We start from the raw sequence: 20,553 nt of genomic DNA, 5'->3' as shown, positions 1-20,553 counted from the left end.
TGGTTGCTGACCTGTGTCCTGTGCTCTCCCATTGTCTTTTTTTGAGACGGAGTCTCGCTGTGTCATCCAGGCGCTCACTGTGCTCACTGCAAGCTCCGCCTCCCAGGTTCACGCCATTCTCCTGCCTCAGCCTCCCAAGTAGCTGTGACTACAGGCGCCCGCCACCATGCCTGGCGTATTTTTTGTATTTTAAGTGGAGACGGGGTTTCAGCGTGTTAGCCAGGATGGTCTCCATATCCTGACTTTGTGATCCGCCTGCCTCGGCCTCCCAGAGTGCTGGGATTACAGGCGTGAGCCACCGCGCCCAGCCCCCCAACTTTTTTTTTTTTTTTTTGAGACGGAGTCTTGCTCTCTCACTCAGGCTGAAGTGTAGTGGCGCATCTCAGCACACTGCAACCTCTGCCTCCCAGGTTCAAGTGATTCTCCTGTCTCAGCCTCCTGAGTAGCTGTAATTACAGGCACCGGCCACCAGGCCCAGCTAATTTTTTTTTTTTTTTTGTATTTTTTAGTAGAGACGGGGTTTCACCATGTTGGTCAGGCTGGTCTCCAAATCCTGACCTCAGGTGATTCACCTGCCTTGGCCTCTCAGAGTGTTGGAATTACAGGCATGAGCCACCGTGCCCGGCTTCCCATTGCTTTTTCTCTGAAGAGACTTTAAGACTTGGAGTCTAGTTTAAAAAAATAAAGAAATAAAAATCAATGCCTTCTGCTGGTTGGAACGGGAAGTGTAAAATCTGAATTCACTATAGGGTCACAGTTCCACCCTCAAGTTTGCACAGTGCCTTCCTAGCGCTGACAGGATGTGTGTGCTGTCTTCGCCACTAGGTGGATGCAGGTGGCAACCTTAAACCTTTTGCTTTTCCCGATTAAAAGTCCGACAAGAACCGTAGAACCTTTAAGCATATTTAACCAGTTTAAACCCTATTTGCACTGTTTTAGCCACAAAGATACTGTACAGTGAACCATTTACAGTTGTGCCTTGTGTTGTCCCACTCTCAGCTGTGCATCTCACCGTCGCTCTGGAAGACCTAGTCCACCCAGTTTCTAGGTTATCATTTGAAATAGTCTTGGCCTGGTTTAACCATCAGTAAATGAGGCCAGATTATGATAAACCTTTTCCCCTCAAACTAGGGATCCTCTTTTTCTCTACAATAGTTAAATTGGAAATTTTTAATGTACTCTATTCATTTATTTTGGTGGGTGACCTGATTTTTTAAATTTTTTAGATTAGTCAAGCACAGTAGTGAGAAGAGGAGAAAGAGTAGAACAAGGAGTAACTGCCTGTGAACGATCAATTGAGATAACTCACTGCCTTCGATCAGCGGTGGCTTGGTTTCTAATGACAGTAAGACAAGTTCCTGTAGCCATTGTTAATCTCCTTGGAAAAGAAATGAACATTGTGTGGTTTCAAAAGCTCATTAATACAGCAGAAGCACTCTGCTTCTGTTGAAGGGAGGTTTTCGGATGAATTTTTATGTGTGTTCATTGAACAGACGTTTCCTAAGCTCCTCCTTAGTACCTGGCACTGGGAACAGAAGAAGAGAAAGCTGTGCCTTCGGGGTGTTCCCAGGTCTGCACTGAGTTCTAGTGGCCAGAGCCACCCGCCTGCCTGTGTGGCAGGTGCATCAGGATAAAACAGGAGTTCACAGAGGAGCTTTGTCGCTTCCCCTCCGCTAAATCTGTTCTGTGTCCCCACATCACTAAGTGGTGTCACCATCATCCAGTCACCCGGGATAGGCAGCTGGGAGTCATTCTTGAAGCCTCCTCACCTAGGCCTTCATTTCAAACCTCCATTTCCTCTGGATCACTGTCACCAGCTTAGTGCAGGCACCACCAGCTTCTACCCAGACAGCAGGTTCCTTTCCATCTCCCTTCTGGTCCCAGCCCAGTCTCTGTGCGAAGGCCGGACCGCAGAGGGCTCCATGCCCCGTGACATGGAGTTCAGCGTGACCTTCAGGTGCTGGAGAGAGTTGTCAAGGGCTTTCCATGGGGAACTGGCTGTGCCCTGCTTCACACTCTGGAGAGAGAGCTTTTGGGTGCTGGGCATGGGTTGAAGGGGTGCACAGCCAGAAGGGAGAGCTATAATCATGCAGAGATCCTTCCTCTTTAAAGCAGGGGACAGGTGGAGAAAAGAGATCAGTCGAGAATGGTGTTTGGTGCCTTTGACCTCACACTTCAGGGGCGCCTCTTGTGTGCCATGGATATCATTGGCCAGACAGGGACTGATGAAGGCCCAGCCCTTTTAAAGAGTAAACAATAAACAAGGAAATGAAATGTTTATAGATTGTGATAGATTGTGTCAATGCTGGGAGGGCAGTAAATAGGATGCGGTGATAGAGTCAACAGAGGAACGTAATTTGGGGAGGAGGGGGTGGTCACAGATACCCTCTCTGAGGGATTTTTGTTGATGCTGAAACCAAAGGGGCAAGAAACTGGGAACCCAGAGCTGGTCTATGGGTGAAGGGAGCAGCCCTTGAGCTCATCCTGGAGCAGGAGAGAACCTGTTGTATTCAGTAAGGGAAGCTCCAGGTGGGAGAGTGATAGGGATGGGTATAGCGGGAGAGGTTAGGCTCTGTGTGCAGTGGAGAGGCTGGTGACTACCTGCTGTGGAGGGGCAGAGCTCAGGGCATCCATGCTCAAGAATCCCAGTTTTGATGTTATATTTGCCAAGAAATAGCCAACTGGTTGGCACAGGGGTTGCGGGGATGCAGAAGGAAAGTAGTCCTTGAGAGTGAATGTGCTTTCTACCTGCACGCGCACACACACATGCATACCCGCCTCCAGTATGTTGTGCTGTGGTTGTTTTTGAGGCATCAGAGGGTGTGCGTGCCGCCACATGTTGATCAGGGTGGCTTCTGCCTTCAGCATTGCCGCATCCCCTCATCCTTTCCCTGGCACTTCAGAATTGACACTGGAGCTTTGTTGTAAAATAGTGATGTGAGTAACTGTCATTCACTGACATCTCCCCCGACACTTAAAGTCTTAGCAGCTGCATTTAACTTACACATATTTGTTTCATTCTAACAGTGGTTTCTCTCACCCTTTGCTCTGCAGTTTTAAAAATACTCTTGTAGGGGGCTTCTAAGAGCTTGGAGCGCCAAGTAAATGTTTTTGAATGGCTAGCCTGCAGGTTGGGTTTACATGCTGTCATAGTGAATTGAATTGGTAAGTAATCGTCTTTCTCATCACATAGCCCATTAGAATGTCACCTTTTCTGTTTCTACTTTGCAGGTCATTACACCTACTCTGAGAATCGTGTGGAAAAGGACGGCCTGATTCTTACAAGCCGGGGGCCTGGGACCAGCTTCGAGTTTGCACTTGCAATTGTTGAAGCCCTGAACGGCAAGGAGGTGGCGGCTCAAGTGAAGGCTCCACTTGTTCTTAAAGACTAGAGCAGCGAACTGTGATGATCACTTAGAGAAACAGGCCATTAGGAATCCATTCTCACTATGTTCGCTCTAAACAAAACAATGGTAGGTTAATGTGTTCAGAAGCGGCTGTCACTACTGCTTTTGCGGAAGTATAGTTGTGAACTCACAACGACACAGAGATTTCTCAGCCTACAAATTGTGTCTATACATTTCTAAGCCTTGTTTGCAGAATAAACAGGGCATTTAGCAAACTACTGATCATTCCTTGTTTTGTCCCTCATTTCTTTTGTGAAATTAAATTCCGTATCACCTTCATTTGTAGCTCTTAACTGTCCCTATAGCACTGAAATAGAAGAACAGTGAACACATTTTACACAGCAAGGAGGAAAGGCATACAAGGAGAATTTTAAGAGGCTTATTATTTTCTCTGCTTATTAGCTGTGTGTTTTTAATGTGCTATTAAAAAATACTTATGAGGGCTGGGTGTGGTGGCTCATGTCTGTAATCCCAGCACTTTGGGAAGCCGAGCCAGGAGGATTGCTTGAGGCCAGGAGTTCAAGACCAGCCTGGGCAACATAGCAAGTCTCCATCTCTACAAAAAAAATACAAAAATTAGCCAGGCATGGTTGAATACACCTGTAGTCCCAGCTACTTAAGAACCTGAGGTGAGAGGATCACTTGAACCCAGGAGATCAAGGCTGCAATGAGCTATGATCACACCACTGAACTCCAGCCTGGGTGACACAGCAAGACCCTGTCTCCAAAAAAACAAAAAGAGAAAAGAAAAAAAAAATTGGTTGTACTGGTGAATTTTTATACACTAGTTCCTTTTTCCATTATGGAAAGAGTCCTTGGATAAAAACTTTTCAAGGTTAGCCCAACATCTCTTTTCCCTTCCCCAGGTAATAGCACCCAGCATTCCTTGTGAACCACTCAGTTCCTCCTGGGTGGGCACATGACCTAGACCCAGCCAGTCAGAGCCCTGTTTTCCACCGGCCATGTGACCCAGGGGAGCTCAGTCAGTCCACAAGACTCCATCTGAGGGTCTCACAGCCGCTGTACTCTGTCTGCTGGAGTGGCCAAGGGGATATGCTGGTAACCCAGAGCACTGGCAGCCGTCTCGTCACTGGCAGCCGTCTCGTCACTGGCTGCCGTCTCGTCACTGGCTGCTTGGGAGGGCCCTCAGGCTGTGGGTGGCTGACCCTGGTCCAGAATGCTGGGCAGATGTTAACTTTTACAATGCAAACACACGTGTAATTGTCTATTTTAGTAAGCGCTTTAACAGATGATAATGCGAAGGGAGAGAAGAGTTACATGGTGGGGAGGGAGGCTTCTGAGGAAGTGACATTTCAGGTGTGGAGCAGGAGCAGAGCTTAGGTTTTCATTCCTTCCCCAGCTGTGTGCTCAGTACCTACTGTGTGCCAACTGCTGTTCCCGGTATTGGGAATATGTCAGGGAGAAACACAGCCTTTGTCCTTGGGGAGCTTATATTGTGGGCACCGGGGAGAGATGAAAGCAAATACTCAAATACCCACATTCTATGAAGAAAATGAAAGAGGGTAAGGAGGCAGTGACAGGGGAATTGCATGATGGGAAGCAAAGGCCTCTCCAAAAAGACATCTCAGTGAGAATCTGAGGACTTTTGGGTGTGAAAGAGACAAGTAGGTATCTGTTCAGAGCGTACCAGGCAGGAGGAGCAGGGAGGGGCGGGTTATTGGAGGTACACAGTAGGAAGTGAAGTTGGAGAGGTAGCCAGGGCCACGGCGAGGTGTCAAGACAGAGACAACCCCCAGAGAGAGACCTGACCCACCTAGTTCAAAGACCGGCCCTGCTGAGAAGAGACCCTTCTGGAGGAGGCGTGCAGGCAGGCGGGATGCTGAGGCCAGTCAGGTGGCAGCGTTGGGCACCCACTTGGTGTGAGAGGGTGTCCGGGACAACCCCCACTTTTTTTTTTTTTTTTTTTTGAGACAGAGGCTTGCTCTGTTGCCCAGACTGGAGTGCAGTGATGCGATGTTCTTGGCTCACTGCAACCTCCACCTCCCAAGTTCAAGGGATTTTCTTGCCTCAGCCTCCTGAGTAGCTGGGATTACAGATGTGCACCACCATGCCTAGCTAATTTTTGTGTTTTTGGTAGCAATGGGGTTTTGCCGTGTTGGCCAGGCTGGTCTCAAACTCCTGGCCTCAAGTGATCCACCTGCCTCAGCCTCCCAAAGTGCTGGGATTACAGGCGTGAGCTACTGTGCCCGGCCACAACCCCCACATTTCCTGACTTGAACACAGATCATGTGGAGATTTCAATGTCCTGAGTTTGTGAAGGAGTCCCTGGGGTAGGGGCTGGGATGAATTTTGAGTTCAGATTGGTGAATATGAGGTAAGGTACACTTTTGTTGTTTTTTTCTTCAGAGACAGGGTCTCACTCTGTTGCTCAGGCTGGAGTGCAGTGTCTTGGTCTCGGCTCACTGCAACCTCTGCCTCCTGGATTCAAGCAATTCTCCTGCCTCAGCCTCCTGAGTAGTTGGGACTACAGGCACGTGCCACTGTGCCCAGCTAATTTTTAGTATTTTTTGTAGAGATGGGGTTTCACTATGTTGCCCAGGCTGGTCTCAAACTCATAGCCTCAAGTGATCTGCCTGCCTTGGTCTCCCAGAGTGCTGGGATTACAGGCATGAGCCACCATGCCTGGCCTTGTTTCGTTTTTGAGACAGGGTCTTGCTCTGTTGCCCAGTCTGGAGTGTGGTGGTGCAACTATGGCTCACTGCAGCTTGGACCTCCCCAGCTCAAGTGATCCTCATGCCTTAGCCACCCAAGTAGCTGTGACTACAGGCACATGCCACCATGTCCAGCTAGTTATTTTTTTGTAGAGATAGGGTCTCACTATGTTGCCCAGGCTGGTCTCAAACTCCTGGGCTCAAGTGATCCTTCTATCAGCCTCCCAAGTGCTAGCATTACAGCACGAGCTACTGTGCCCAGCCCACTTTTAATAAGGAAAGAAGGCCGGGCGCGGTGCCTCAAGCCTGTAATCCCAGCACTTTGGGAGGCTGAGGCGGGTGGATCACGAGGTCAGGAGATCGAGACTATCCTGGCTAACATGGTGAAACCCCGTCTCTACTAAAAATACAAAAAACTAGCCGGGCGTGGTGGCGGGCGCCTGTAGTCTCAGCTACTTGGGAGGCTGAGGCGGGAGAATGGCGTGAACCCGGGAGGCGGAGCTTGCAGTGAGCCGAGATCACGCCACTGCACTCCAGCCTGGGAGACAGAGCGAGACTCCGTCTCAAAAAAAAAAAAAAAAAAAAAAAAAAAGGAAAGAAAACTGGACACCTGCTGTTTGTTTACTGGATACCTGCTATTTGTTTTGTTTGTTTGTTTGAGACGGAGTCTGTCTTTGTCTCCCAGGTTGAAGTCCAATGAATGGCCCTATCTCAGCTCACCGCAACCTCCACCTTTCAGGTTCAAGCAATTCTCCTGCCTCAGCCTCCCAAGTAGCTGGGATTACAGGTGCCCGCCACCATGCCCAGCTAATTTTTGCATATTTAGTAGAGACTGGGTTTCACTACATTGGCCAGGCTGGTCTTGAACTCCTGACCTCGGGTAATCTGTCCGCCTCAGCCTTCCAAAGTGCTGGGATTACAGGCATGAGCCACTGCGCTTGGCAGATACCTGCTATTTGAAAGTCACAGGCTGGGTGCTGTGGCTAACGCCTATAATCCCAACACTTTGGGAGGCCGAGGCGGGTGGATCACGAGGTCAGGAGTTCAAGACCAGCCTGACTAAGATGGTGAAACCCTATCTCTACTAAAAACTACAAAAATTAGCTGGGCATGATGGCAGGCGCCTGTAATTCCAGCTACTTGGGAGGCTGAGGCGGGAGAATCGCTTGAACCCGGGCAGCAGAGGTTGCAGTGAGCCAAGATCACACCACTGCACTCCAGCCTGGGCAACAGAGTGAGACACTGTCTCAATAAAAAAAAAAAGGAAAAGTCAAATTGATGATCTGAAAACCATTTATTACTAATAGTTAACATCCGTAAACTCTCTCAAGTTTGCTAGGTGTTTTGCCAGCATCCCTTACCTCTGAATAAGATCCTTGGAATTTTAGAGATATCTACAGGAAGGGAGATATTGAAAGGAATTGGCTCTTTGAGTTTTTGTGCCCTCAGGGCAGCAGGAAAAGGTGTTTCTAGATGAGCATTTCTCAAAGAGCATCTCTAAGAGAAATCACCGTTATCAGAGCCCAGGCATTGCAGTGAAGATTTACTTCCCTTTCCCTGACAGTGTTTGGGATGGGGGGCTCCCGGAACCAGCTTTGTCTAAACCTTGGGCTTTTTCTGGTCCTTATTGAATGACTACATTTTTAAAACCTCCACCTCTCGTATCTGCCCACTTCTTTCCCAGGCTGAACAAAATTGCTTCCTAACTTCTAGTAAGTTAATGGGGAGGGGACAAACAAAAATTGGAAACTTAAGTGGGAGGGGCGCTATCTACAGTTGAAAAGTGACCTGGAGTCAGAATTCAGATGTGTGGCAGTTGGCTTGACTGTGCTTCTCCTGAGTTGGGGGTGAGGGTAGGGGGTCTCTGCCATTTTAGAGACAGTAACAGCTGCTTTGAGAGCCCAAGTGGCCTGCCCAAGACCCCCGGAGAGTTAGGAAGAAGACCTAAAACTTCCTGTTGCAGGAGGAGCACTGGAGCCTCCAACTAGCTCGAGGCCACGGCTTGCCCCACGGAGCAAGGGGCAGCCAGGTGCCCATTAACTGAATTCCTGAAGCCAAAGACCGAATGTTGCTCTAGGGCTGTGATGGCCTTGCCCTGCACTTCTGAAGGGAGGTTTGCATCCCAGGTGCCAACTGGTTTAGCAAGGAAGGGGCCGGGCTTACTGACCACCTGCTGTGTGGCCTGCACTGAGCTAGGAGGTTAACTTCGGGGGTTGGGGCTCATCATTTGAAGTGTTTTTTTGTTTTTGTTTTTGTTTTTGTTTTTTGAGCCAGTCTCGCTCTGTCACCCAGGCTGGAGTGCAGTGGTGCGATCTTGGCTCACTGTAAGCTCCGCCTCCCGGGTTCATGTCATTCTCCTGCCTCAGCTTCCCTAGTAGCTGGGACTACAGGCGCCTGCCACCATGCCCAGCTAATTTTTTTTGTATTTTTAGTAGAGACAGGGTTTCACCGTGTTAGCCAGGATGGTCTCGATCTCCTGACCTTGTGATCTGCCCGCCTCGGCCTCCCAAAGTGCTGAGATTGCAGGCGTGAGCCACTGCGCCTGGCCGATTTTCTTTCACACTTTATACAAAAGGCTCGAATTCTATCCAAAATCCCAAGAGGGGTCGCATTCTTCTGCCCCTGCTTTTTCAGTTACCATATCTTCGAGAGCTTCTCTGTACCAGTATGTGGACCTTTATGTGCTACATCTCCAACTCTGTCCAACCAGTAACCCTAGAAAGTAGTCATTGGTATCATCCATTACAGAGAAGAAAGTCTTTTTAGAGGTCAAGAGCCTGTGCCATAGGATTCATTTGTATAACTGCAACATTAAATGTAAAGTATGATTTTAGTGTAGCCAATTGTATCGTCTGAGTCTGGTTACTTACTCTATATTCTAGGGTGTTGGTTTCCTAAGAAATGAGGAGGACATTATATTCTCCTGCAGCCAATTCTGCAGAATTATCTGGCTGTTTTTTTTTTTAGAAAACACTCTCCCGGCCGGGCGCGGTGGCTCAAGCCTGTAATCCCAGCACTTTGGGAGGCCGAGACGGGCGGATCACGAGGTCAGGAGATCGAGACCATCCTGGCTAATACGGTGAAACCCCGTCTCTACTAAAAAATACAAAAAACTAGCCGGGCGAAGTGGCGGGTGCCTGTAGTCCCAGCTACTCGGGAGGCTGAGGCAGGAGAATGGCGTGAACCCGAGAGGAGGAGCTTGCAGTGAGCTGAGATCCGGCCACTACACTCCAGCCTGGGCGACAGAGCAAGACTCCGTCTCAAAAAAAAAAAAAAAAAAGAAAACACTCTCCCTTTGCCCTTAGTAAGGGGAAGCAGCAGCAGGGACCTGGGCATTCAAGGAGCGCTGGGTGGGTCTGGGTTGCTCTCAGACTCTTCCCTGTTTATTCGCTACAGCATCTTCCCTGTGCACACAAGGGGTCTGCCAGCACGCTGCAGAGGAAGGGGTTGTTCCTTTTCACATCTGGGCTGGACACACTCTTCACGGTTCCAGCATGAGGCCCTTCCGGAGCTGGCTCTTTCCCCAGACCCTAGCTTGAGTCCCAAGGCATCCAGGCTGGGGCCATGGGCTCTTTTGGGGCTGAGCGCTAAGGAAGGTCTTTAGCACTGGGAAGAATGTGAATGATGGATTCATCACCATCACCATCGCCATTGTCACCATCACCAGCAACATCACTGTCTCCATCATCATCAACATCCCCACCGTTGTCACCACCACCACCATCACTATCACCATCATTACCATCACCATCACCACAATCACTATCACCTTCACCACCCTCACCACCATCACCATCACATCACCATCACCCTTGCCACTACCATCACCACCACCACCATCATCACCCTCACCACCATCACCGTCACCACCACCATCGCCAGGACCACCATCACCCTCACCACCACCATTGCCAGGACCACCATCACCCTCACCACCACCACCACCACCACCATCACCACCCCCCCACCACCACCATCACCACTACCACCATCACCATCACCATCATCACCCTCACCACCACCACCATCACCACCATCATTACCCTCACCACCACCACCATCACCCTCACCACCACCATCACCATCATTATCACCATCATCATCATCTTTTTCACTTCCTGCAGCTTGCAGGTTCCCAAGCAAGTCCTGGACGAGCTGATCAGATGGGATCTCCCCACAGGGCTGCATACCTGCTGGGCCTCAGAAACTCAGCTACTTCACAGAACTGCTTTATTTTGCTTTGCTGTTTCAATTCAGCATGTGACCACATTCTCAGATTTTCTTTTTTCTTTTCTTTTCTTTTTTGTTTGAGATGGAGTCTTGCTCTTGTCGCCCAGGCTGGAGTGCAGTGGCATGATCTCGGCTCACTGCAACCTCTGCCTCCTGGGTTCAAGCAATTCTCCTGCCTCAGCCTCCCGAGTATCTGGGATTACAGTCATGCACCACCACATTCGGCTAATTTTTATATTTTTACTGGAGATGGGGTTTCACCATGTTGGCCAGGCTGGCCTCAAATTCCTGATCTCGTGATCCACCCACCTCAGCCTCCCAAAGTTCCGGGATTACGGGCGTGAGCCACCGCACCCGGCAAGTATTTTGTTTTTAAATTCAGCCTGCTCCTGGAGGTTTTTACTTGGCTTAAAAATAACATTAGACTTGAAAGTTCATTGTCTTAAAAAATAAAGAAGAAAAGACAACACTGTGGTTAATGGAGGCGCAATCTCCAGACACAAACCTTGGGTTGATGCTGGTAAAATCTGGGAGCCAGTGTTGGAAGACAGCAGACGGGAATGAGATGTTGGCCTCTTTAGAGTCCGCGTCTTTGCTTCAGTGTTTTTCTTGAAAGCCAAGCAAAGGTAATTAACCCGTAACAACTGTGCTTGGTTCAGATCTCTTCTTTCCAGAAGAGAAAAAGATTTCACGAAGTATACTGAAGAGAAAGTTATGTTTCCTTTTTCTTTTTTTGAGATGGAGTTTCACTCTTGTTGCCCAGGCTGGAGTGCAATGGTGCAGTCTCGGCTCACTGCAACCTCTGCCTCCTGGGTTCAAAGGATTCTCCTGCCTCAGTCTCTCAAGTAGCTGGGATTACAGGCACGCACCACTAATTTTTGTAGTTTTAGTAGAGACGGGGTTTCACTATGTTGGCCAGGCTGGTCTCGAACTTCTGACCTCAGGTAATCCACCCACCTCGGCCTCCCAAAGTGCTGGGATTACAGGCGTGAGCCGCTGCTCCAGGCTGTTTCCTTGTTTTTTAGACCCAGATGGAATGTGGCCTGGCGACAGTCCTGTATTCACCCGATCCTGAAGATTCCTCCCTCCAGCCCTCTGTATCCCTTGTGTGGCGGCGGTCTCAGGCCCTGCCTGCCTGGCGCCTGGGGCCCTACTGTGGTATGTGGTCACAGTCTTACAAAATGCAGAATTCTCTTTATTTGCATTGCTGAGTGACTAGCTGAGGCAGGTAGGGTGACTGGGAGGAAGCTTTGTTACAGATAACTTGACAGCCAGGGGCGAGTTAAAGGATGATGGTAAAAAATAAAAGGATGGTCAGGCCTCACATTTGGGCTTCAGCAGTAAATCAGTGCAAGAATAAAACTTACAAAGGTCACAGGCAAGAGTGAGATCATCCCCTTTTCTAATACTTGCTTATGCTTTTACATCCCTTATTCAGGAATACCAGCCACTCAGCATGCTTATGAAAGAGTAAATTATCTCTGGATGGTGGATAATACCATAATACCATGTCATTAGTCCATGAGGCATCTAGCTCAGCGCCACCTGGGTCTTAAAGCACTTAAAAAATGTAATTATACAACAAATACATCAATACCTGTTCATTGGGAAAGACTCAAATGATACATGAATACATAAAGCAAGACTTGAAAGTTCTCTGTTCCACCCTCCCTCGCCTCCCTCCCCTCCCTCCCCTCCCTTCTCTCCCTCCTCTCCCTCCTCTTCCTTTCCCCAAAGTCCCACTTTGGGGTCTCGCTTCCAGTCTGTTTTCTAGGAATTTACAAATGTGTAACTGTACACACCCACATCCACACGCATTATGTTTTGTACATACACAGAGCTGTACACTATTGTCAGTTTTTAAAAAATAAAATAAGGCCGGGCGCAGTGGCTCATGCCTGTAATCCCAGCACTTTGGGAAGCCGTGGGCGGATCACCTGAGGTCGGGAATTCAAGACCAACCTGGCCAACATGGTGAAACCCCATCTTTACCAAAAAAAAAAAAATTCCAAAAATTAGCTGGGCCTGGTGTCCGGCGCCTGAGTTTGCAGTGAGCCAAGATCACACCATTGTACTCCATCCTGGGCAAAAGAGCAAAACTCCATCTCTAAATAAATAAATAAATAAAATACATAGGATCCTATTGGGTACATTGTTTTGCAAATTGAATTTTTTGAAAAAGTATGCCTTAAAAATCTGCTCATGTTTAAGTCCACTTTGTTTATATAAGCGTTGAACAGAATGTTATAGTATAACCATACTGTAACTTATTTAACCTTTTTTTTTTTTTTTGAGACGGAGTCTTGCTCTGTCACCCAGGCTGGAGTATAGTGGCGTGATCAAGGCTCACTGCAGCCTCCATTTCCTGGGCTCAAGCCATCCTTTTACCTCAGCCGCCTGCCTCTCCACTCACAGTAGCCGGAACTACAGGTACTTGGCACTGCAGGCGCATGCCAGTATACCCGACTAATTTTTTGTATTTTTTTGTAGAGATGGGGTCTCACTATATTGTCCAGGCTGAACTAGAACTCCTGGGCATTCCTCTATTAATGGATTTCCCCCATTAAATTTTTTTTATTGCAGTAAAATACATGTAACACGAAATGGACCATCCTAACCATTGTACGGTTTGGTGGTATTAGATACATTCATCCTGTTGTGCAACCATCAGCACCATCCGTCTCCCAAACTCTTTTTCATCTTGTAAAACTGAGACTCTGTATCCAGTAAACACTAACTTTCCTTTCCCCCTACCCCCAGCCCCTGGCAACCACCATTCCACTTTCTCTCTATGAATGAGACTACCCTCAGTACCCCCTATCCGTTGAATCACCAGTATTTGTCTTTCTGTGACTGGCTTATTTTACTTAGCAAATTATCCTCAATGTCCACGTTGTGGCATGTGTTAGAATTTCCATTTTTTTTTTTTTTGAGACCAAGTCTTGCTCTGTTGCCCAGGCTAGAGTACAGTGGTGTGATCTTGGCTCACTGCAACCTCCACCTCCCAGGTTCAAGTGATTCTCCTGCCTCAGCCTCCCGAGTAGCTGAGATTACAGGCACACGCCACCACACCTGGCTGATTTTTGTATTTTTTTGTACAGACGGGGTTTTGCCATGTTGGTCAGGCTGGCCTCAAACTCCTGACCTCAAATGATCTGCCCACCTTGGCTTCTGAAAGTGCTGGGATTACAGGCGTGAGCCACTGCCCCGGCCCATAATTTCCTTCCTTTTTAAGGCTGAATCAAATTTAAGTGTATGTATGTTCCATATTTTGCTTATCTTTCATCCCTTTATAGATTCTTGGGTTACTTCCACCTCTTAGCTATTGTGAATAATGCTGCTGTTAACGTGGTGTCCACAACTCTTCCAGACCCTGCTTTCTATTCTTTGGGGTATACATGCAGAAGTGAAATTGCCGAATCATATGGTCATTCTCATTGTGGTTTTGATTTACATTTTCCTAATGACTAATGATGTGGAGCATCTTTTCATCTACTTATTGGCCATTTGTACATCTTAGAAATGTCTATTCAAGTGCTTTGCCCATTAAAATTTTTTTTCAGGGGCTATGCTAATAATCTGTATTGTTCCATTTGTAGTATATGTGCTGCTGAAGCATGCGCTTTGCCCAGTTTTGAATCAGGTTTTTGTTGTTGCTGACATGATTTTTTTTTTTTTGGAAACAGGGTCTCACTCTGTCTCCCACACTGGAGTGCAGTGGTACAATCTCAGCTCACTGTAACTTCCACCTCCCGAGTTCAAGCGATTATCCCACCTCAGTCTCCCATGTAACTGGGATTACAGGCATGTGCCACCATACCTGGCTAATTCTTTTGTATTTTTAGTAGAGATGGGGTTTCATCATGTTGGCCAGGCTGGTCTCAAATTCCTGGCCTCAAATGATTGCTTGCCTCAGCTACCCAAAGTGCTGGGATTACAGATGTGAGCCACTATGGTTGACCCACACATAAGCCAACTTTAATGTTTTTCAATAAAGTTTTGTAATTTCCCCATTAAGGGTTTACACATCTTTATTGGATTTATTGTTAGGTATTATTAGGTCTGTCTTTTTTTCTCTCTTTCTCTTTCTTTTTTCCTTTATTTCTTTTTTCTCGTTCTTTTTCTCTTTCTTTCTCTCTTTCTTTCTTGCTTGCTTGCTTTCTTGCTTTCTTTCTCTTTTTCTTTCTCTCCTTCCTTCCTTCCCTCCCTCCTTCTTTCTTCTTTCTTTCTTTTTCTTTCTTTCTTCCTTCCTCTCTCTCTGTCTGTCCCTTCCTTCCTTCCTTCCTTCTTTCCTTCCCTCCCTCCCTCCCTCCCTCCTTTCTTCTTTCTTCCTTCCTCCCTCCCTCCCTCCCTCCCTCCCTCCCTCCCTTCCTTCCTTCCTTCCTTCCTTCCTTCCTTCCTTCCTTCCTTCCTTCCTTCCTTCCTTCTTTCCTTCCTTCCCTCCCTCCCTCTCTCCTTCTTTCTTCTTTCTTTCTTCCTTCCTCTCTCTCTGTCCCTCCCTCCCTCCCTCCCTCCCTCCCTCCCTCCCTTCCTTCCTTCCTTCCTTCCTTCCTTCCTTCCTTCCTTCCTTCCTTCCTTCCTACCTTCCTTCCTTCCTTCTTTCCTTCCTTCCCTCCCTCCCTCCCTCCTTCTTTCTTCTTTCTTTCTTCCTTCCTCTCTCTCTCTGTCCCTCCCTCCCTCCCTCCCTCCCTCCCTCCCTCCCTCCCTCCCTCCCTCCCTCCCTCCCTCCCTTCCTTCCTTCCTTCCTTCCTTCCTTCCTTCCTTCCTTCCTTCCTTCTTTCCTTCCTTCCTTCTCATTGTTAATTCCTTTCTAAAATTGTTTTCTGATTGTTGCTGGTATGTAGAAATGCAGATCCTTTTATTTACTTATTTACTTTTTAAGAGGCAGGTTCCCGCTCTGTCACCCAGGCTGGAGTACACTGGTGTAATCAAATTTATGACCTGCTTTTAGGCAAAAAGGGGGAGGGCAGAGAACTCGTTCTGGATCTGTTGATTCTCAATTGCCTTCAGCTCAAAATAATCTTTATGTCAAAGTGGCATATTCTATGGTGGCCTGTCCAGATCCCCTTCAAGTCTCTCTGACCTTTCTTCTAACCTCCAGCCTGGGTGACAGAGCTAGACTCTGTCTCAAATAATAATAATAATAACAATAAATAAATAAATAAATAAATACAGTACACTTTCCATTCTTGGTTTGGTAAGAGTTTTTGTCATGAGTAGATGTTGAAATTTATTGAATGATTTTGCATCATCAGTGACATCATCTGGCTTTTCTCCTTTAATCTATTACCATGGCGAATTATATCAGTAGATTTTCTAATGAACTAGTCTTGCATGCCTGAAATAAACCCAATGTGGTCATTATGTGTTTATACATTACCAGGTTCTATTTGATGAGTATGTAATTTAGGGTTTTTACATCTCATGGGTACAGTTGAACTGAAATTTTCCTTTCTTGTAGTCTTTGTACAGTTTTGGAATCGGGGTTACACTAAAGTCATATCTTGAGTTGGGGAACATGCTAGGCCATTCTTGCATTGCTATAAAGAAATACCTGAGATTGGGTGATTGATAAAGAGGTTGATTTGGCTCATGGTTCTGCAGGCTGTATAGGAAGCATGGCGCTGGCTTGTGCTTGGCTTCTGGGGAGGCCTCAGGGAGCTTTCACTCATGGTGGAAGGTGAAGTGGGAGCAGGAATCTCACATGGTGGGAGCAGGAGCAAGAGATGGGGGTGGGGGAGTAGATGCCACACACACTTGACAACAACCACATCGCGGGAGAACTCACTACCAAGAAAACTGCACCAAGCCATTGCAGGGAATGTGGCTGCGTGCGGTGGCTCACGTCTGGAATCCCAGCACCTTGGGAAGCCAAGGCAGGGGGATCACCTGAGGTCAGGTGTTCAAGACCAGCCTGGTCAATGTGATGAAACTCTGTCTCTACTAAAAATACAAAAATTAGCGGTGTGGTGGCACATACCTGTAATCCCAGTTACTTGGGAGGCTGAGGAAGGAGAATCACTTGAACTGGGGAGGCGGAGATTTCAGTGAGCTGAGATAGTGCCACTGCACTCCAGCCTGGGCGACAGAGTAAGACTCTGTCTCAAAAAAAAAAAAAAAAAAAAAAATCCCAAAAATAGGAAGATGTGGTATCCAGTGGGCAATTATAAGCAAAGCAGCCATTATAAGTTATAGTTAAGTTTAAGTAATTTTTAAAATTGTTTTAATTTTTAATTTTTGTGGGTACATAGTAGGTGTATGTATTTATAGGATACATGGAATATTTTGATATAGGCATGCAGTGCATAATAATCACATCATGGAGAAGTTTTTTTTTTGAGTCAGAGAAGTTTAAGTAATTTTTATGTATAACTAAAAATAATAATAGAGAACTAAGATCCCAGATCTTAGTTCAAGGGGAAGTTTAAGGATCCTTAATTCAAGGAGAAGAAGAATGAGGACTGAAGTGAGAACAGACTAAGGTTTTTATCCTTTTGGAGGAAAGGATAGAATTGCTTAATTCTGGGTATTGAAAACTTTAGAGGCTGGGTGTGGTGAGTCGCGCCTATAATCCCAAGGTCAAGGCAAGAAGGATGGCTTGAGCCCAGGAGTTTGAGACCAGCCTGGGCAACATGGTAAAACCTTGTCTCTGAAAAAAATACAAAAATTAGCTAGACATGGTGGCTCATACCTCTAGTTCCAGCTACTTGGGAGGCTGAGGAGGGAGGATTGCTTGAGCCTGGAAGGTTGAAGTTGCAGTGAGCCAAGATCACATTACCGCACTCCAACCTGGGCAACAGAGCCAGATTCTTTTAGTCTTACTAGGTTGCAATCTTTGAGAATTTCTTTCAAAAGAGCAAATCTGAATGTGACAAACTTCCTGAGGTTTTGTATACCCCCGTGTATTTTATTTTGACCCTTCATTTGAATAGTAATTTGGCTGAGTACAGAGTACAGGACTTTGGGTTCAAAATAACTTTTTTTTTTTTTTTTTGAGACAGAGTTTCACTCTTGTTGCCCAGGCTGGAGTACAATGGTGCGATCTTGGCTCACTGCAACCTTTGCCTCCCGGATTCAAGCAATTCTCCTGCCTCAGCCTCCCGAATAGGTGGGATTACAGGTGTGTGCAACCATGCCCAGCTAATTTGTGTGTGTGTTATTAGTAGAGATGGGATTTTACCATGTTGGCCAGGCTGGTCTCTAACTCCTGACCTCAGGTGATCCACCCACCTCGGCCTCCCAAAGTGCTGGGATTATAGGCGTGAGCCACTGCGTCTGACCTAACTTTTTTCTTAGAACTTTGATGATATTAATATTATTGCATTTTATTCTAGCATTCTGTGTTGCTGGGACTTGCATAATTCTTACTCCTCTGTAGGTGACTTTTTGCTTTTTGTTTTTCTCTTTGGAAGGTTTATTCTTGTTATCCTTGGTTTTCTGAAATTTTGGGAAACATGTCTAGGTGTAGTCTTCAAGCAAATCATTTGGCATTCAGAGGGCCCTTTCCACATGAAGACTTGTATTTTTCTTCAGATCTAAAAATTTTTCATGTTATGTTTTAATTATTTCATCTATGCCACCCTCTACTCTTCTCAGATTCTAAATGTCTCTTAACCTTTCTTCACACTTTCTATCCCTTGGCATTTTTACAAAACAACCTGTTCTTGGCCGGGTGTGGTGGCTCATGCCTGTAATCCCAGCACTCTGGGAGGCCGAGGTGGACGGATCACGAGGTCAGGAGATCGAGACCATCTTGGCTAACATGGTGAAACCTCATCTCTACTAAAAATACAAAAAATTGTCAGGCTTGGTGGCACGCGCCTGTAGTCCCGGCTATTTGGGAGGCTGAGGCAGGAGGAGAATTGCTTGAACCCAGGAGGTGGAGGTTGCAGTGAACAAAGATCGGGCCACTATACTCCAGCCTGGGCAACAGAGTGAGACTCCGTCTCAAAAAAAAACCAAAAAACAAAACAGCCTGTTCTTTTTTATTTTATTTTGTTTGAGACAGAGTCTCGCTCTGTTGCCAGATTGGAGTGTAGTGGCACCATCTCGGCTTACTGCAACCTCTGCCTCCTGGGTTCAAGCAATTCTGCCTCAGCCTCCCGAGTAGCTGGGACTATGGGCACACACCACCATGCCCGGCTGATTTCTGTATTTTTAATAGAGATGGGGTTTCACTATGTTGGCCCGGCTGGTCTCGAACTCCTGACCTCATGATTCGCCTGCCTTGGCTTCCCAAAATGTTGCAATTACAGGTCGGGGCCACTGAGCCCGGCCTAACAGCCTGTTCTTATTTCACGAATATAATATTCTGTCTAATCTCCGAGGATTGTTTTAACATCTGTTTGCTTTGTGAAATGTTTGCATGGGGATTAGTCTTTGTTTATTGAGTTTTGTACTTTTCTTGATATTAATTTTCCTCAAATGCTTGGCAATTTAAATTTTGGGCTCATATTTCAAAATTCCTATTCTTCTGTCTGTTGAACCAGGTTCTGATGACATGAGTTTGCCTCTGATAACCACAGCAGAGGAAACACAGGGCAGTGTGAGGAAGGCTGAGTCCTCTCGGTCAGGAGGGCCTTTCCAGCCCACCTAGAAATAGTGCAGATTTCTTGCTACCCAGGGTCTTGCTGTGCCTCTTGTCACCAATGCTGTGGCCTGTGGGCACACACTCCCTGTGACACAGTTTAGCATGAGAGAGGTGGGGAAGGGGGCGAAGGTAGCTGGCTGATCCTTCAAAATCCCCCAGATAATCACCCTGACCCCTGCCTCAGGGCTCCTTCCTGTTCCCTATTTCCATAAAGGGCAGAGCTTTCTCAAAACTCACAGCCACCTTCTCAGAAGTCACCTCCTGTAGACTTTTTTGTTTGTTTTTTGAGATGGAGTCTCACTCTGCCTCCAGGCTGGAGTGCAGTGGCATGATTTTGGCTCACTGAAACCTCCACTTCCTAGGTTCAGCAATTTTCCTGCCTCAGCCTCCCGAGTAGCTGGGACTACAGGTGCGAGCCACCATTCCTGGCTAATTTTTGTATTTTTAATAGAGATGGGGTTTTACCACATTGACTATGTTGGTCTCAAACTCCTGGCCCCAAGTGATCCACTTGCCTTGGCCTCCCAAAGTGCTGGGATTACAGGCGTGAGCCACTGCACCCGGCCCCTCCTGTAGATCTTTTAGCCTTTGGTCTTTCCTTTGGTCTTATTTCTCCATCAAACAAGACCCATCTGCCTTCTATCTTTCATGAATTCCTGAAACAGTCTGGTATGCCAATAAATACTTTTGTTTTTCAGTAATGAGTTTATTCTGAATTTCAGGAGATTTTCAGATGTGTAGAAGGAGGGCTATGGGAATCTTCATGGCCCTCCATATCCATGTTACATTACACTCCTGGCTATGACCTGTCACATAGTTGTTCTGTGCCACTTTGATTAATAGCACAGTGTACCTTGTCTTGGTTGGTCTTCATGCTTACAGGAAAAAGACCTGCCAACATCAGGATTTGTAACCAGAAAAGGCGTTGAAAACATATCCTCAAAATCAAGCTATCAAATTTTAGACGAAAACCTTTCAGACCTAGAATCAGTTATGGAGAAGTGAGATGATAAACAGTTCCAGAAACTGTACATGGACCTCTTCTAAGCCACAACTTGTCTTCGTACACACTGATGTATACATAATATGGCAAAGTTTTATGTGCAACTGAGGGTGTGGCATTTATGATTCAGAAAGAATGAGTTTGTGTAGACGTAAATGGGCATTTGGGTGGGGATTAGGCAAGGACGGAATTATAATGCATGCCGGGTGGATGGTAACACCTCTTTTTGTCTATACCAAAACTGTTCAGAGAAAACCGTATCCATAAAACTGACTTTTTGTGATTCCTAAATGCATAGAATCATTTAACTATCCAATTTGAGAAAAAAAATTACACGAGTAGAAGTCATCCACAGATGAGTACTCCAGGTTTTAGAGGAAAAAAAATTTAAATGAACATTTCAGTTGGGTAAATCAGTTTCTCAATGAGAATCTTCTCAATCTCATCTTGCCAGATGACAAATGACTATTATTGTTAAAGTTTGTGGATTCTTGCAAAAGGAACCGTCGAATTGATTCAGCATCAACTAAGCGTGGAAGAAAAAAAAAAAAAAAAAAAATATATATATATATATATATATATAGCTGTGAAAACAAAAACAAAAACAGATTTTTGGCTGCTGTCCTCAAAAACCTCCCACATGGATGATGT

General features: G+C 46.5%; 1 protein-coding gene across 12 annotated transcripts in view; it reads left to right on the top strand.

Annotated features, from left to right (window-relative positions):
• The window catches only part of PARK7 (Parkinsonism associated deglycase), a 33,343-nt gene extending 29,720 nt beyond the window's left edge, over nucleotides 1-3,623 (top strand). For all 12 annotated transcript variants that reach the window (XM_065530175.2, XM_065530155.2, XM_065530156.2 and 9 more), the window contains one exon: nucleotides 3,232-3,623. In XM_065530175.2, the coding sequence (XP_065386247.1) occupies nucleotides 3,232-3,392 (161 nt within the window). In that variant the 3' untranslated portion in view covers nucleotides 3,393-3,623. The remainder of the gene's footprint in view (nucleotides 1-3,231) is intronic.
• The last annotated feature ends 16,930 nt before the right edge of the window (nucleotides 3,624-20,553 follow it).

Source organism: Macaca fascicularis, chromosome 1 (assembly GCF_037993035.2).
Source record: "Macaca fascicularis isolate 582-1 chromosome 1, T2T-MFA8v1.1".
NCBI lineage: Eukaryota > Metazoa > Chordata > Mammalia > Primates > Cercopithecidae > Macaca > Macaca fascicularis.
The sequence above is the reverse complement of the archived record's forward strand: the minus strand, read 5'-3'. Positions and strand labels throughout refer to the sequence as shown.